General features: G+C 43.2%; 2 protein-coding genes across 2 annotated transcripts in view; one reads left to right on the forward strand and one right to left on the reverse strand.

The window, feature by feature from the left end:
* The window catches only part of LOC138966799 (uncharacterized), a 30974-nt gene extending 16952 nt beyond the window's left edge, over nucleotides 1-14022 (reverse strand). Inside the window, exons 1-4 of the mRNA XM_070339143.1 lie at nucleotides 13884-14022; nucleotides 11565-11706; nucleotides 8907-9119; nucleotides 752-831 (exon numbers count right to left, since the gene is read on the reverse strand). Coding sequence (XP_070195244.1) covers nucleotides 752-831; nucleotides 8907-9119; nucleotides 11565-11661 — 390 coding nt within the window. The 5' untranslated portion in view covers nucleotides 11662-11706; nucleotides 13884-14022. The remainder of the gene's footprint in view (nucleotides 1-751; nucleotides 832-8906; nucleotides 9120-11564; nucleotides 11707-13883) is intronic.
* A 3772-nt stretch (nucleotides 14023-17794) lies between these two features.
* The window catches only part of LOC138966796 (putative defense protein Hdd11), a 36823-nt gene continuing 36178 nt past the window's right edge, over nucleotides 17795-18439 (forward strand). Inside the window, exon 1 of the mRNA XM_070339140.1 lies at nucleotides 17795-17997. Coding sequence (XP_070195241.1) covers nucleotides 17989-17997 — 9 coding nt within the window. The 5' untranslated portion in view covers nucleotides 17795-17988. The remainder of the gene's footprint in view (nucleotides 17998-18439) is intronic.

Raw genomic sequence — 18439 nt, forward strand, 5'->3', positions numbered from 1 at the left:
GCCAGAAATCCACCTGTTTGTCACAGTAAAGGTACCTTAAAAATCACCTTTATGTGGATTTGACCAAACGTAACTAAAAAATCAGACGGGCGCAGTGGCGTGGTGGTAAGACGTCAGCCTCCTAATCGGGAGGTCGTGAGTTTGAATCCCGGTCGCTTCCGCCTGGTGGGTTAAGAGTGGAGATTTTTCCGATCTCCCAGGTCAACTTATGTGCAGACCTGCTTGTTACTTAACCCCCTTCGTGTGTACACGCAAGCACAAGACCAAGTGCGCACCGAAAAGATCCTGTAATCCATGTCGGAGTTCGGTGGGTTATGGAAACACGAAAATACCCAGCATGCTTCCTCCGAAAGCGGCGTATGGCTGCCTAAATGGCGGGGTAAAAACGGTCATACACGTACAATTCCACTTGTGCAAAAACACGAGTGTACGTGGGAGTTTCAGCCCACGAACGCAGAAGAAGACTAAAAAATCACTTGCACTCAAGCCAAATATTTCTCAAAAATGAAAACTGATTTCTCAATAGAAACAACTGAAACAATTTTCCTCCTAGCTGAACTCAGAAGTGAGAAGGGTTTCCTGCTACAAATATCAATGAACATTTTTTTTATTCATATATTTAGAAAAGCAATTAAACTGAATAAACAAACAAGAAAAAGTGTCCTTCAATGAATGAATGTCTGATGAATGAATCTAAAGTATCATATGTGAAGATCGCATGCAGGTTGATGAATCAAGGGAGACAACTCACCCTCAGGGCCAGCCTTGAAAGTAAACTGAGACGCTGAGCAGAAGAAAGATCTGCTGGGATTTGTTTGTAAATGTCACCACCTGCAAACAGTCACAGAAATGTGAGGAGTCCAACTGTATTGTAATGTTCAAAACGAAAAGCAATTTTGTCACCAAAGGAGAAATTATAACCAGAAATGAAGTTTTGTGGTGAGAAATTGGCATATCAGTTTCAAAAAGGAATTTTGAAGTTTGAAGACAAAAAGTTTTCCTCATATATGTTGTGCCCATCCATCCAAAGGAAAAACTTTTGTCACTTCTGAAATAATGATTTTAGGAACATTGTGATATGTTCGTTTTACTTTCAGTAAAAACCATTGATAAAAAAAAATTTAAAGTTTGTTTGCGGGGGATGTTTTTTTTGTGCTTTAGTTCATTACAATATAAAAGTCTTGCTGACAGACTGGTACAAAATCTGGCACGCAAATGAGTTTTTGCTGGGACATTGGTGTGATGGCAGGGATGTCGTTAGGCGTCGGACATAGACCGATTAAAAGGCTCAAATGTCCGATTTACATAGCAGCATGGCGGTCAAATGTCCTATCGTTTTCAATTGAGCGCGGTCATTGTCCGACAAGAACTCCATTCCTTCGGACAGCGCGTTATTTGATAATTTTCCTTTCATGATAGAAATCTTCAAAAAGCGACCGAGTGCTCTCGCGTACAGGTGCACTGAAATTGTGCAGTGCAGATCTTGTGTTTTCGGAACCGTTTGCAGTATGATCCGTTTGCGTACACCCGTCGACAGCACACTCCTAAAGTTAAGAGTACGTCAGACAACTCCAGCTTTAATTTGCTTTCGGTTAGAGATGAAGCGCACGGCACTGAATTATGCCACCGAAAAAACCTAAAGCCTGCCAAAGAACAGCATAAGCCGAACACGTTTGGTGTTTCAACGGCATCGTGTGCTACATTAGGGTCAAGAACATAGGAAAACACGGCTAGCAATAGCATCATTCTGGAAAATGACAGTTCCAATGACAGTGTCGCTGCTGAAACCTCCACAATCACGGAAAGTAAAGTTTCGTCACTTGAAGATGGTGTCGGTACAGCAGGAAATTCACACAAACTGTCTTTTAATAAGGTCAACTATTCATGGCTGACCCTGTTTAGTGCTAGTTGGTTAGAATTTGACAGCAAAGAGACCATCTATATAGGCAAACTGTTTTGTCGAATCTGTCAAGAAAAAGCTCTGTCAGGAAATCATGCAGTTTGTGTGCCAATCAAAGTAAGAGTGCTGAAGTGCAGAGTGTGTGTGTGTGTTTCTTTTTCGTGTGTGTCCTGTTTGAAACAAAAGTAATAAAACAATATGCGCCCACAGTTTTGGTGCACATACACATATGTGTGTGTGCACATGATTTTGCGTTTTGCAGACAATTATAATGTCCTATTAAAATGTCTGAAAGCAGTCAAATCAGGGTCCCCACTGGTTTTTAGAAACAAAATTCCATGACTTTTCCATGACTTTCCATGAGCCTCAATAACATTTTCCATGACTAGATCCACAGGTCGCCATTTCCGAATACGCAAACTTTTTACGTCTTGTCACTGCCAGTTTTGACACTGGCTTGCTTTGCACTGAATTTGAGTCAGTTTCTATGCAGTGTCTCTTCGACAAGCAAGTCAAGCATTTGCTACGCAGTCAGATTATCGGTAATGTTTGCTGGTCCTGTCATTTCACTAAACTGGACCAGCCACTGTTTGTATCCATCTGCACTTTCGTAAATTCCGTTTCGTAACCGTCACTGTGACTTGACGAACTGTCATTTTTTTCACCGCGATACACAGTTCATTGCGAAGATCTTCCTCGGTAATTCGTTCCAATTCCGCATACTTTTTGTTGTCAAGAAACAACTCGAAAGAAAGTTTCAAACTCATCATCCTCCATCTTGCTTGTCGAAGCGCTAAAGTACTTTATCGATGCAAAAACAAAAGCAGAAAACTTCGACGAAACCGACTCAAATGCAGCGCAGACGACACGACGAGATAACGGAAGGAAGTGAGCCTCGCTTTGGCTCAAGTGCCGTTAAAAATACCGTTATTCTCGTATGCAAATACGAACGAGAAGTTGGTCATACGAACAAGCCTTGTGCTGGCGACGCAAATCGGGGAATGGCTGGGCAACGAAAATCGCCGCTGGCGTGCTAAAGGTTAATTTTTTTTCTTTCTTATTTTTGTTAAATTCCATGACTTTCCATGACTTGAATTGAAATTCCATGACTTTCCAGGCCTGGAAAATTAAAAATCAAATTCCATGACTTTCCATGACCTGTACGAACCCTGTCAAATGTCCTATTCATGCCAAAGAGCTCAAGACATTTGTCATATAGGTATGAATTTGTGGCAACATCCTTGTGATGGGCAGGGTGAAAATTCTGTTTTCAGCACCCATAATTGAAAATTTTTATCTAAATTTTAATTTGATTATATACTTACCCAACTCACATACAGCAATTTACTTCAGTTTAGTGCTAGGACGCTGAATAGCATCGCCTTGGTAACAAGGGGAGGTCACCCTAAAAAAGAGCTACCTTGACCCCTTAACAGGACAAAGTCACACGTGACTTCCTGACCTTGCCGCCATCTTTGAATCATTCTATCGAAAGCGAACATAGAAAAATTTCCCTCTTTTTTAGGAAAAACCCCCATAAAACCCCAAAAGCGGGGCAGGAGGGCGGGTATCCACTATGTGAGTTGGGTAAGTATATAATCAAATTAAAATTTAGATAAAAATTTTCAATTAAATTACATATCTTATCCCAACTCACATACAGCAGAATGCTAATGAAGGAGGTGGGAAAACAAAATTCCACTTGTCCAGCAGCGACAATGGCTGGTAGGGAGCTACTGCCACCATGACGAGTGCTGGCCACATCTCGCAGGTAAAAGTTGATGAAAACGCCCTGCGATTTCCAGTAGGCAGCGTCTAAGACCTCTGCCAGCACGCCTGAGCGGAGGACTGCCAGAGAAGTAGCCCAGGCTCTGGCTTCATGAGTTCTTGACAACTTCATAGGAAGGACAGAATGCCCAATCCCAACTTGTCTGTGCCACCACGCATACGCTTGTTTAATAAGCGTAGAGACCCATCTTACCAAAGTGACCCGCGACAAGTCCTTGCTCCTTTCAGTGTCAACTGAGATGAAGAGCAGTTTTTGGTCCCTAGACCTAATGGGCGTGGTACGGGATAAGTAGCTGGTAAGAGTACGAACAGGACAATTGACCATAGCAGGGTCACCAGACGCAAGAATCCTACTTAAAGGAGGAATGCGAATAACAGAGGAGGACAGACCTTGTTTTTGGTTTTGGCAAGGAACTCCGGCCGAAATCTTAAAACAAAAGAGCCATAGCTCTCAAAAGAAATATCCTTAGCCAGGCCTGAAAGAGCGTGCACCTCACCGCCTCCACGGGCAGAGGCTAACAAAACGAGGAACAAGGCTTTACGAGTCAAGTTAGCTAAGCTCGCTGAAGCTAAAGGTTCGAAATCCGAAGAGGCTAGAAACTTGAGTACAAAAAAAAAATAAGTCCCCGCGGGAAGAGGGGACTTAGCCTTCGTAAAACCAATCGCTGCCCCCTTAAGAACACTAGCAATTACACCGCCCAGGTTAATGCTATGCCCTAATTGCTTCAGAGTAGAAGAAATGGCTGAGCGCCTGACTCTCAAAAAAGAAGGAGCCAAGCCCTGAGCAGCCAAACACGAGAGATGATTTGCTACATGCATAGAGCGAGGTGAAGTAGCAGTAACTCCATTCTCCGAGCACCACTTTGTCCAAGCTGACCAGTGTGACGCATAAACAGTGCTGGTCGATTCCCTGTGGGCCTATTGGACAAAGCCTAAAGTAGCGTCTGAGGAGCCAGAACGGCGCAGCGACCTAGAAAGAATGGAGGGCCGTCTGCGAGGCGAAGGAGGACGGGGAACCAATGTTGGCTGGGCCACCAAGGGGCCACCAACACCAAGCAAGGCTGTCCCCGCTCCGCCTTCCTGAGAACCTTTCCCAAGAGATGAAACGGGGGGAAAGCATAGGCTCAGACGCGACCAGTTTACTTCGAGGGCGTCTGTTTCCCTCCCCTCTGGGTCTGGAAAGGGGGAGATAAAGACCTGAAGCCTGCAGGAGAATCTTGTCACAAACAGATCGACTGTAGGCTTGCTGAAATGCCACCCAGACGTTGTAGGACCTGATGAGTCAGAGTCTACTCCGTGTGCATCGTACACTACGGGCGACTGAAGTAGTCCGCAAGAACGTTGAGTATGCCTGGGACGTACTTCGCTGACAACAGAATAAGGTGCTGGCTGCCCCAGGCAAGAATCTGACCTGACCTGACAGAAAGAGCGAGAGACAAAGTGCCTCCCTGTTTGTTGAAATAGGCCGCCATGGTCGTGTTGTCTGTGCGAACCCCAATTTGTTCGTTCCTGACCATAGACAGAAACGATTGGAGTCCCAGGAAAACAGCCTCTAACTCTAGGGCATTAATGTGCCCCCCACTCTGCGTCTCGTTCCACAGACCTGACGCAGTGTGAACAGAAAGATGGGCACCCCAGCCCTCCATAGACGCGTCTGTGAACAGAAACTCGTCCGGGGGGGGCAAACGAAATTGGCACTCCCTGTGAAATCCCAGGGAGCAGCCACTGCCTCGTTGTGTGCCGAAACCAGCTTTCAAGAGAGACTACTGTCTCCCAGCCCTGAAGAGAAGGCTTCCACAGCGAACTCAGGGCAGCCTGAAATGGCCGCTTGTGGACTCTGCCTAAGGGCACAAGAGTGGCCATCGATTCCATTTGGCCAAGAAGAGAGGTCAGAACACGTACAGCCGCTCTCTTTATCAAGGACAGAGTACGAAACAGACTTTGCAACCTGTCCACCCTTCTCTGTGAAGGGCGTACCCGCCAATCGACGGTGTATGTCTTTGCGTGTGGAAGAAAAACAACCCCAATGCTAAAAACGTCTGTGCCAAACCTAGGCTTAGCCACATGATGGTGTTTAGTTCTTTCCGTAACCTCTTAGAAAGAAAAGCTGAAACTAAGGAATTCCTGCAAGTCCTTTGTGCTGCGCAGCGAAAGTCGCTGACAGAAGCCACTGCCTCAAGAGGTAGGCTTAGCCGGAAAAGTTCCGACTGAGAGGTTACGAGCAATGGCTCAGTGAGCCTAAAAATTTAGTCAGAATGTGAGCCCATAATTTGGACAAGTTCTGGCGACTTGTCAGAAACCAAAGCTTATGACCCTGATGAGAAAGCGCAAATCCGTAAGCCGGAAAAGCTGAGAAAGTTTTAACAGCTTGCCCTGTTTTTCACCACAGAGGCAAAAACAAAAATTGAGGCCTTAGCAACTTCACCCTAGAAGGTGAAAAATAAGAGGTATGCCGCACCAAAGATGGGCGTACATACCGCGAAGCTGCCTAAGGCAGAGGGTTTAACCCAATGTGTGTTTGCTTAGCTCCGTATCTTGCCTAAATAAAGGCCAAATGTGGCCAGCCGACGCAGATCACAGCTTCTCCCAGAAGATGAACCACAAAAAGCAAAGAGCGGAGTAGATCCGCCTCTTGTTTGCAACCTGAGCCAAGCAATGTGCCAAGAAAAGCGCTGGGAGGCTCCGCTGTTCAAAAGACTTTAGCCAAAGCAGCTAGAAGCGACATGACATCCTTCTCCCGTGCGTCACGACGAAACTCGAAGTTAACAAGAGCAGAGAAGATAGAGCTCTATAAAAAAATCTTGCAAAGTTTCCTAAACAGAGGATAACTTGAAAAGATCATGTGCTTATTCCCCCAGAGACAAGAAAGAGGACTCAGTATAACATACTGTTCTACTGTAGCCGTCTTCCCTACCAGAATAGTGACAACTTTCTCTACCGCATCGTCACGAAACCTGAATGGGTCTAATGACGACGCGATCAATCTCGACAGAGATCTCTGCAAAGTCTCAGAGAGAGACGATAACTCAAGCAAGCGTAAGCCAGTTACTCCAAAGACAAAAGAGAATTCTCCGAAAACGGGACTACTCTGTCTCTGCTGTATCATCTTGCCTAAGGACTGCAAGTTCCGGAAAAGTGGAACGAGGCAAGGCAAACGAGCCAATCAAATTGACTGAATTATGCAGCAGTGTAAACCTCTTAGCCAAACCAGCAGGCAAAGCTGAGGCTAAAAACAAAGAAGCACGGTAAGTCTGCGCTGAATCAGGAGCCAGACCTTGTGCTGTTAACCACGGTACAGCGTGAAACGCACCGCCATACTGCCCAGAAGTCAGTAGCATAGACAGCTCAAACGCTACCAACGGGAATTTCCGAAAACGGGAATTTCCGAAAACGGAACTGCTGTTTCCAGTCCTTCGCAGAACGGGAATCCCCCAAAGCGGAAGGAGGTTGGGCAACAAGCCTACAAGTGTTGCCGCACCCTCCTCGAACTACCTTGAAGTAACTTCCGCCGCCAAAGCCAGTGCTAGCGGAAGTTCCACCAGTACACGGAAGTTTGGCATCTTTGTCAACCTGAACAGAAGCACCAAAATCCGACTCATAATCCCGCACATCCGTGCAACAAGGCAACGAACTTCCGCCCTGACTACAATAGTCAGGCGAAGCGTCACCCAGAAGAGACGACACACGAGGGATGCGATACCCAAGCAGTGTGTCCCTAGGGACTGCTTTCCTGCCCAGAGGGCGGAAGCGGGGAATGTCACCCCCTCCTCAAAATACCGTGAAGCCACTTCCTCCGCTAAAGCCAGAACTTGCGGAAGCTTAGTCGGTATGCGGAAGTTGACATCTTCGTCACCCTGGACGGAAGTGCCAAAATCCGACTCGTAGTCCCTCACTTCCGTGAAGTCAGGCAAGACACTTCCGCCGTGACTACCATAGTCCGACGAAGTGTCGCCCGGAAGAGACGCCCACGAGGGATTATACCCAAGCGGTAAGTCTCTATGGACTGCTTCCTGCCTGAAAGGCGGAAGCGGGGAAAGCTGTGAAAGCTGTGCTGCCGCACCCACTGTTCCTCTAGGGAGTGTAGGAGGACGCACTTCCCCTGTTCGGTCACAGACCGAACGCGTGTCTGGGCTTTTCCCTCGATCTAGACGTTCACTCAATCGGAACGACGTAGACCTAGGGCCTAAGCTTTCGCGCACACGAACCGGTGTGGCTACTCTCTCCAAACACGCACTTCGTTTTGGCCGGAGAACCCGGTTACTGGCGAAGTATAAATACCTTGATCGTCGTCAGTCCAAGAGGCCTGGGAACGCAGCAGGGAAACACCACGGCTGCCCTCAAACGAGGCGTGAACGTCGGCGGACGTAAAAGTGGAGGAAGGCGGAACACACACCCTGGCAAGGGAACGCACACCTCCCACACCGGAAGGCAAAGACACATCTCAGCCTTGGTAGACGAAAACTCGGCTGAAAGAGAGGATATCTAAGCACTCAAGGAGTGCAAAATAGCATAAACATCCTGCTTCTCGCTAACAGGGCCTGAACCGGACAAGACCGGTGAAGCAGCTGAAGGCAAACTAGGCATAGCCGGAGAATTAGGTAAGTCTATCGCACATCAAACGAGGATTTAGTCAAGGATCTGTGACTTTAATCAAAGCTTAACATGCCGAACTCTACGACTTACGAGAAGGCTTCTTTGTGGGAGAAGGCTCGGCCACCGACTTAGCATTTTTATTCTTTCCTTATCCGACATGGCGAACGGAAAAAATGTAAACAAAGCTAAGTATTCGACCAAACCTAAGTCACAAAACGATAACAAACGACAAAAAAGCTCACCCAAACACACAGTAGGAGCAGAGGGACCAAGTACCAAGGCAGGGTCTGACAAAGACAGAAGTCAGACAAACCGGCTGAAAGCCGGAGCAAAATCAAAACACGTCTGTAGACACGGACCGCTGAAGATGGAATGATTCAAAGATGGCGGCAAGGTCAGGAAGTCACGTGTGACTTTGTCCTGTTAAGGGGTCAAGGTAGTTCTTTTTTAGGGTGACCTCCCCTTGTTACCAAGGCGATGCTATTCAGCGTCCTAGCACTAAACTGAAGTAAATTGCTGTATGTGAGTTGGGATAAGATATGTAATTTAATACTAATACTAAAACGAAACTGCTGACTTGAACAAGAACATCGTAAGTCTGCATTGTGTGCATTTACTCATTTACCTGATGATCCATTGCCTGCTCTTGGAGCATCTTTGCTTAGCTGTGTCAGAGAGACACGACCACGAGAGAAACCCGATCGTCGCTTGCCAGATTTGGACCTCCGCCTGTCAGAGTCCTTCACCTTTTCCACACTGTCAGTGGAAATGCCAACGTCTGTGCCGTGGCTGCTTGCGGCCTGGGAAACAGCACTGCTGCTCTCTGCGTAGGTGACATCTGAGGGCCATAGAATGATCAATTAGTTGTGATGCATTGGATAAAACAACAAGAAGGGCAAAGCCCATACGACTCACATGCTTGACCTTGACCTTTACATGACCTTGACCTTCAGGGTCAAGGTCAAATAACTAAACCTAGCAATGACATCATACACTAAGAACTGCTTTACACATTTTTCCTACCAAAATACATGTGACCTTGACCCAAGGCCAAGGTCATCCAAGGTCATGCAACACAAAGCTGTTAATTCAAGACATAGGAAGTACAATGGTGCTTATTGGCTCTTTCTACCATGAGATATGGTCACTTTTAGTGGTTCACTACCTTATTTTGGTCACATTTCATAAGGGTCAAAGTGACCTTGACCTTGATCATATGTGACCAAATGTGTCTCATGATGAAAGCATAACATGTGCCCCACATAATTTTTAAGTTTGAAATAGTTATCTTCCATAGTTCAGGGTCAAGGTCACTTCAAAATATGTATACAATCCAACTTTGAAGAGCTCCTGTGACCTTGACCTTGAAGCAAGGTAAACCAAACTGGTATCAAAAGATGGGGCTTACTTTGCCCTATATATCATATATAAGTGAGGTATTCAATCTCAAAAACTTCAGAGAAAATGGGAAAAATGTGAAAAATAGCTGTTTTTTAGACAACATTTATGGCCCCTGCGACCTTGACCTTGAAGCAAGGTCAAGATGCTATGTATGTTTTTTGGGGCCTTGTCATCATACACCATCTTGCCAAATTTGGTACTGATAGACTGAATAGTGTCCAAGAAATATCCAACGTTAAAGTTTTCCGGACGGACGTCCGGACGGACGGACGTCCGGACGGACGGACGGACGGACGGACGGACGGACGGACGGACGACTCGGGTGAGTACATAGACTCACTTTTGCTTCGCATGTGAGTCAAAAACAACAAATTTAGAAAATGAAGTGAACATTTTGCTCTTGGTACCAGTTACCAGTTAGCAAGTTGCCATGCAAGACTGCCTCTCAAAAAATATTAGTTTGAACTTAGGCTGTCCTTATTTTACCACTGCACACTGTTCTCTGCATATATCATTGTGTGTGTGTGTGTGTGTGTGTGTGTGTGTGTGTGTGTGTGTGTGTGTGTATGTGTGTATGTATGTGTGTGAGTGTGTGTATGTGTGTGTGTATGTATGTGTGTGTATGTGTGTGTGTGTGTGTGTATGTGTGTGTTCGTGTGTGTGCTTATGTATGTATGTGTGTGTATGTGTATGACTGTGTGTGTGTGTATGTGTGTGTGTGTGTGTGTGTGTGTGTGTGTGTGTGTGTGTGTGTGTGAGAGAGTGTGTGTGTGTGTTAATTGGAAGGTGACAAACTGACTGAAGTATGGTGATAATGATACATGTTAAAGGTGACAGTGACACTGGATGGTTTTTATAGTGTGAAAATGTCTGCAAAAAAATTGATGTTACATGTACCTTGTTTAAAAAAACGTTCAACATGGTACATGGTAGTAAAGCAGAATTCTAGATTAAGAATATCTATCATTCACTATAAATGTATAATTGATCACCTGTATTCACTGCACAATTGAGAATTCATTTATAAACATGACACAACATATGAATGCAAAGTAAATAAATAATTGTAGGCTTATACTAGTGATTACTGTGTGTGATACATGAAATGTGATATGAATGCTGTTTTTATATGTTATACTCTTACTTTCTCCCAAGCGCAAGACAAATTCTTCTATGGAAATTGAAGCCAATAAAATTTGAGTTGAGTTGAGTTGAGTTGAGTAAATATAACATTAACAATAACAAGAACAGACAAGAAGAGCAAACGCTCGATCGAGTCACTTTCGCAGTTCTGAATATTATATGAGGCATCAGATGGACAGGAAGAAATTGCTATTCACAACACAATGAGTCACGTTCACATAAAATTTGAGCCCGGTCACTTTTATAGTTTCCGAGAAAAGCCCAACGTTAAGTTGTGTGTTGCCGAACAGAAAAGGCTAGTTATCTCCCTTGTTTTTCTGATAACGTTCGTAAAAGGCTACAGATGTAAATACTTTGATGTAAAGAATAATCCTACAAAGTTTCAATCACATCCGATGAACTTTGTCAAAGATATAAAATGTCTAATTTTTCCTTTGACGCTGACCTGTGACCTTGAAAAAGGTCAAAGGTCAACAAAACCATCGTTAAAGTGTAGAGGTCATTGGAGGTCACGACTAAACAAAATATGAGCCCGATCGCTTTGATAGTTTCCGAGAAAAGTCCAACGTTAAGGTGGTGTCTACGGACGGCCGGACGGCCGGCCGGCCGGCCGGACGGACAGACTAACACTGACCGATTACATAGAGTCACTTTTTCTCAAGTGACTCAAAAACTGAACTCTACGTCTAAATTATTTGATTTTTTTAAGACAGAAATTATCAATCATAGGTATGCCTGCCATTATCAACAGTGTTGGCGCTCAATTGCTCAATGCTGGTGCTTTTCCTTGTGAGATCCTTGACAATGACAGCTGAACCTTTCTCCGGAGTTGCCATTGTCACTCGACTCCTGATGAGATCTGAGTAGCCCCAGAGATTAGCCTGTGTGTAAAATAAAACACAAAAGTTAAAAATACCTTAGTTTGGATAAGTCCCAAACTTAAACTGTTAACTTACATACATATATATACTGGAAGTGACGTCACACACTGAAACAGTGAAAGAAGAGCAACCGGGAGTGGAACAGTGAATGTCACAGGAGGCTATTTTGTGTTACTGGCTGTCTTCGTGTAAATTACTCTGTCAGTATCAAATTTCCTAACAAATTTGCTTGAATGCTTCACTTGCCAGAAACGGGCGTGCTTTTTGCCCTCTAGATAATTGCACCTCTGGGGCACTAGCCCGGCCAATGTCATACCTTTCAATAGCCGTCTGTGTTTATTTTCTCCACCTGACCTGGCTTTTTCTAATATTAATAAGGCCAACAAAAAAAAATGCTTTGGTTACGGTTTCCCGACCGACCCTAACTTTTTGGGCCGACCCTAAACTTTTTTTGGGGTCCTAAAGCTAAAAATAAAATGAACCAAACACATACATACACAAAAAAAAAAACACATACACACACACAAAACCCCACCGAAAACGACAACACCACGGCACAGAGAAAACATCGATCGCCGGCGAGCAGACAACAACAAGCCCGACAAGGGACACCACTCCGCTTTTTACAACTCCCATATCCAAGGGAAGTCAGTCTCGTGCGTTCGTTCGTTGCGCGAACGTAAAAAGATGTCGTCTGCATTTGCAATCGTATTCGGAAAGTGCGTTCATATCGAACAAACACGACTGATAAGTCGGTACTCGAAGAGTGCAACCTTGGTGGACATTTTTCATGATTTTCATCCAACTTTGGACGGCAAACTGTTCGGGATAAAATGTGTTGGGTCGACGAAAATAAGTGCCGAGCCCGAAGACTCTTTCGAACTGGACTTTGGCATGACTCTCGAAAACTATTTTTATCATTTCAAGAGGGACCAACCAAAAAAAAAAAAAAAAAAAAAAAAGTTTAATCGACCTACCTACCCTATTTTTTTTGGCCATGAAACCGTAACCAAAGCATTTTTTTTTGTGCCTAATACTACATGTATTACTAATAGTAATACTAATACAATAGTATATTTTAGTAATAATAGTAATACTACTGCTATACTTGGCAACATGCGAGTTGCAACACCATCTGATTGATCAGTAAAACAAAATCAATGAGGCCAAAAGTTATGAAACTCAAGAAATACAAATAGCATTAGTTCAGGGATTGCCTTGGGCATCGGTCATTTGCCAGGTTAAATTAAAACAAAACCGACGCACATGGGTCTCAATCCGTCAATTGACCGATAAATATGTAGCAGAGTCAGTCAGCTCGTCTTATTATAGCAAAAATCGTGATCGAAAGGACTCACAGCAAGACTGGGAGCGCCGCAAGACTTAGCGAGCAGACGAAAAAAAGGAGTATTTCAAAAACTGGGATCGGCTACTTTGTTTCGCTTGCCGATCCTACGTTTAGCTCGGCTGAGCGCGCAATTTGCACTAACAAGGAAAACAAAATGTCTCGCCGTCGACTTCCAGCGCCAAAAAAGAAACAAAAGTTGTTGCCCGGACAGATGACGATGTTTGGGGAATCGGCTGTACCCTCACCAGCCGCAGGCGATTGTAAAGTGCTGTTCACATGGCATACCTGCAACCAACTTGTCACCAACTTTCAAGCGATTTTAGTCGGCGGCAAGTCAAGTCAAAATCGCTGCCCCATGTGAACAGCACAAACTCGCAAACTAGTTTTAAATTGATAAAGAAAAACAAATCTTGACTGATTGGTTTGCAAAATGACCGATTGATTCATGGCTGAGTCAATCAATGCACCTCTAGTAGACAAATCCCAAGCCAATCCCTGCTAGTTACAATCCATTGCAAGCTAACCTGTAGTAAACAGGCTGTTCTGTACTGATACGCGAAAGATGGTTTCAGAGCTAACACACATGATTAGAACAGGTTTGATTGAGGTTTATGTAGAATGGTTGCCTAAATTACAAGGCATGTTTTGTGACCAACTCGTGATACAGGCACTCGACGCTCTGAGTCTGTTGTACTTGTACTCTTGACCACATTCGTATCGGCAAATCGTACATTCTGCAGATCTGCACTTCATAATCGTCCACAAGAAACAGCTGAACAGAATCAACAAATATGAATAATGAAGAGGTCTCTGAACAAATCCTACTTACGATTTGAATGTCTTTCTCTTAAACGCAGCCACTTTCGGATTTCAAACTTGCGCCATTTTGTGCTTTCGCTTTCAGGGAAACAACTCTCTAGATCGACCTCTGATGAACGGAGTACATTCCCTTGACCCATTTGCAAAGGCGCATGGAATTTCTTTTCAAGGTGCAGTCTTTCCTGATTCGGTTCACCATCTCAGATCTGGCCAGGCCTTTACATGGTATAAGACCATCCATTAACTTGGACACATTCCGATTAATAATTCATTAAAAAAAAATCCACTCTGAACACGAGCAGCCAGGAAATCACAGTGATTTTGTGTATGCCGCCGTGGTCAGTCCATAGATCTTTATTACCAATTCAGTGCCCCATATGGCTTTTTGACCAATCAGGACGGATTCTAGGTGACCTGTTAAATGTTATAACGTTCAGGCAGGGACCCTTTTTGTATATCAAGCTAAAAATTGACAAAACAAAGTAAAAATGTAAATCAACAATATCAGCGTGATTTATTCTACAGAATGACACTTCACTTGAAATGCTGTCAGATAATACTCCCTTTATCTAAAAAAAAATACCGATAAGCGAGTTTTGTCGGTGCCGGTGGGTGCTTTACGGAACAGCAAGGTACCGCCCATCCTCTGAGTGTGCAATGCCGACCCGCTCACTTGAAATCTAAATTACCTAAGCCGGTTCGGAAAATCAAGTGAAATTGCGTCACTCGCGTTACGTTACGGCGGACTACGTTCAGTTTCATTCTGTTAGTTCGACAGCTTGACTAAATGTTGTAATTTCGCCTTACGCGACTTGTTTTATACATTTAGTCAAGTTTTGACTAAATGTTTTAACATAGAGGGGGAATCAAGACGAGGGTCGTGGTGTATGTGTGTGTGTGTCTCTCTCTGTCTGTCTGTCTGTCTGTCTGTCTGTCTGTCTGTCTGTCTGTCTGTGCGTGTGTGTGTGTAGAGCGATTCTGACAGACCTGTTTACCCTTACGATTTTGGCGTAATTTATTACGATTTTCTGCAAAAAATACGCTATTCCGCTATCCGTGTCAAGACTACGATTTTCATAAATAAAAAAAATGTTAAAAAAACAAACTTTTTTTTCATTTTTTTTTCAATTCACATGTTTGGCATTGTTTTTTTCAATGGCAAAATGGGGTGAAAAAGCACAGGACTGACCAGAGATCATGTCTGTCTGATGAGACGCTGGAGAGCCTTATTCTAGTGGTGAAGTCTCGCCCTCACTCATTCGGCAAGCGCAAGTACAGTAGAGAAGCGCTTGACACACTGAAAAAGGCCTACTATGAGCAAAAGAAAAGAATCAGTGATGCATGTGCTTTTGATGTGATCTTCTTTGAAATTATGATGACTACAAAAACTGATGTGTTTTGTTTGTGAATGATGGATATATATGTGCATGATTGCGTTTCGCAGACACAGTTGTCATGTGCGTTGTAATTGGCGACGAATGCTGGATGATTACTATTTTTGTGCCAGGATTACTATTTTTGGGGCTGAGCATTACTCCAAAACACTTATGGGGGTAAACAGGTCTGGATTCAGGCCGGACTTCGGTATTGCATTTCAGCATGGAGGCTTAAAAATCAATTAATGACTTTGGTCATTAAAAATCTGAAAATTGTAATTAAAATTATTTTTTTATAAAACGATCCAAGCTCTGAAAATTAAAAATATAAACATTATGATTAAAATTAAATTTCCGAAATCGTTTTAAAAACTATTTCAGCTTATTCCTTGTCGATGTTAAGGGGTTTGCCTCCTTATGGTCGTTATGGTAATTCGAATGTTTTAATATTTCTGTGGGAGAAAGAACATTCTGTCTACAATACAATTATATCTGCAGAGAACTTTTCTAGTCCTCTTCAGTGATTTGTTGTGATTTTGTTCAAATACAAAGGTGTCTTCTGATTTTGTAAAAATGACCAAATAAAGATACCGGCTTATATTCTACAGTACGAATGTAGTAGCCACTTGCTAGATAATTGTGGAGGGGGGGGGGGGGGGGAGTAAATGGAATACCTATTAGAACATAGCAAGAAAACACAACACTTTCGTATGTTTTATCCCGTCTTTTTAAATTAAATGTGCATAGGGCCATTGCTGGTTGTTGTTTTCATATATATAGAATTAGAAATTACTTAAAATGTGATATGTTGTAGACCATCCATACTTCAAGCAATGGTAAAAATGTGAACATCAAGTCCCTGGCCAAAAGAATAAAACTACAGGCGTTTTCCCGTCCCTACCCCCTAAATTTTGCTCTCGTTATTTGGCATTTCCCACATTCATAGACATCAACAAATTTCAGAGATGAAAGCAGGCAGAGCTTTGATATTTTGCAAACTCTTAACCTACGATGACACAAATATGCTTACCCAACTTTAATGACCGTGACTTCCGACAATTGATAACCATTTCAGTATCTTGAAACAAAATACAAGCAAAAAACGAATAGAACTCCATATCGAGGTTGTTGTACATTCTGTTTAAAATCAGTACAATGGAAGATATACATTGTTTGCATTGAATGCAGCACCAAAAGTACAGTAACAAGAAGTTTTCGATTTTTTTAAGGGTCTTTTATATGAATGTTATGTCGCGCTAGTGCAGTATTTTACACTTAGAGAAGTAAAATAAATGCCTGTGAATATCTGAAAATGCATAAGAAATTGATACTTTGTAGCCCATTTATTTCTCAAGCTATGGTAACATTGTGAACATTAAATCCCTTGCCAAAAAATGAAAGAACAGGCAGCTTCCCACTTCCAATCCCCTACATTTTGCTTCCATCAATTTTCATTCCCCACACTCATAGATATCAACCCTTTTCAGAGATGAAAGCAGGCACATCTTTTCATTATTTACATGCGCATAGTCATAGTCCACAGTGACCATGACAAGAACGTTTTTCACGTGACAGGTGAGCTTGACCATCACACAAGGTCACAAGTGAGTTCCGCAACTTAGTGACCGCTTCAACAACAAGACGATAACATCGCTTCACTAAGAAGAAAAATATATTGCTTTGAAGAATGCAGCAACAAAACTACAGTAATGTTAAGAGCAGTTTTTGAGTCACTTGAGAAAAAGTGACTCTATGTAATCGGTCAGTGCCGGCCGTCCGGCCGGCCGTCCGTAGACACCACCTTAACGTTGGACTTTTCTCGGAAACTATCAAAGCGATCGGGCTCATATTTTGTTTAGTCGTGACCTCCAATGACCTCTACACTTTAACGATGGTTTCGTTGACCTTTGACCTTTTTCAAGGTCACAGGTCAGCGTCAAAGGAAAAATTAGACATTTTATATCTTTGACAAAGTTCATCGGATGTGATTGAAACTTTGTAGGATTATTCTTTACATCAAAGTATTTACATCTGTAGCCTTTTACGAACGTTATCAGAAAAACAAGGGAGATAACTAGCCTTTTCTGTTCGGCAACACACAACTTAACGTTGGGCTTTTCTCGGAAACTATAAAAGTGACCGGGCTCAAATTTTATGTGAACGTGACTCATTGTGTTGTGAATAGCAATTTCTTCCTGTCCATCTGATGCCTCATATAATATTCAGAACTGCGAAAGTGACTCGATCGAGCGTTTGCTCTTCTTGTTTTATTTTTTATTTCGCCTTTTGAGTTGAAGTATTTTACGTAACGTCATCTCAGTTTTCTCGTTCTGAGAATTATAACCAAACTTTCGGCCACTCATAATTTCAAGTTATGATTAAAATATGAACATCATGTACCTTGGCAAAAACCTCTCCCCCCCCCCCCCCCCCCCCCCTGAACAAACACGCCCTTTCATGTTTACATACGACACATTCATTCCGGCCACGCCGCGACACATTCATTCCGGCCACGCCGCGGACCAAGCTAGCGGCGTGCGTGCGACTGAATTTAGTGACAACGCAGACCGTTGTGGATCACTGGCTGACGTGTCCTTAGCTCTCGTCAGTATCAGTGGTTTGAATTATTGTCTGCGAAGTTGCACACGTGTGTGCAAGACTACCGTTTTGCTGCGAAGTTGCTTCTGAATTTCGTATCTTTCACTCAGCGACGTAATTAGGTTCTGCTTGCAAGGTTTCATGATGAAGGTAAGTGGGATTGTTTAAGGGTGGATATTTTGGAGAAGAAAACAAAAACAAAACAAAACAAAGCAAACGTGAATTTTGTTGCAATGAAACTTGTTCCATTGTTGTTATATTTAGTCAATTTTGGACACGAATAGTTTGCAAGAGAAGGACTATGCCTTTCACATAATGTCGTTCTAAACACACAGTCTGACCATTCGGCCTAGTATGGGAAGGGCTCCTAATATGGACCACTTTTTGTTTCATGCTAATAATTAGCTTGTTTTCTTGCGAAGAAGTTTCATTTTGTGTTTGGTAGTCCTTCTCTCTTAAGTGAACCGTTAGGTCTAATTAGAGTGAAATAGCTTTGATAGACATTCAGCAAAAATTAAATACAGAAAAAATCACAAAGGGTCCATATTAGGCGCCCAGGCTCCTAATATGGACCAGTGAAGCGGCCTTCACG

Source organism: Littorina saxatilis, linkage group LG5 (assembly GCF_037325665.1).
Source record: "Littorina saxatilis isolate snail1 linkage group LG5, US_GU_Lsax_2.0, whole genome shotgun sequence".
Taxonomy (NCBI): domain Eukaryota; kingdom Metazoa; phylum Mollusca; class Gastropoda; order Littorinimorpha; family Littorinidae; genus Littorina; species Littorina saxatilis.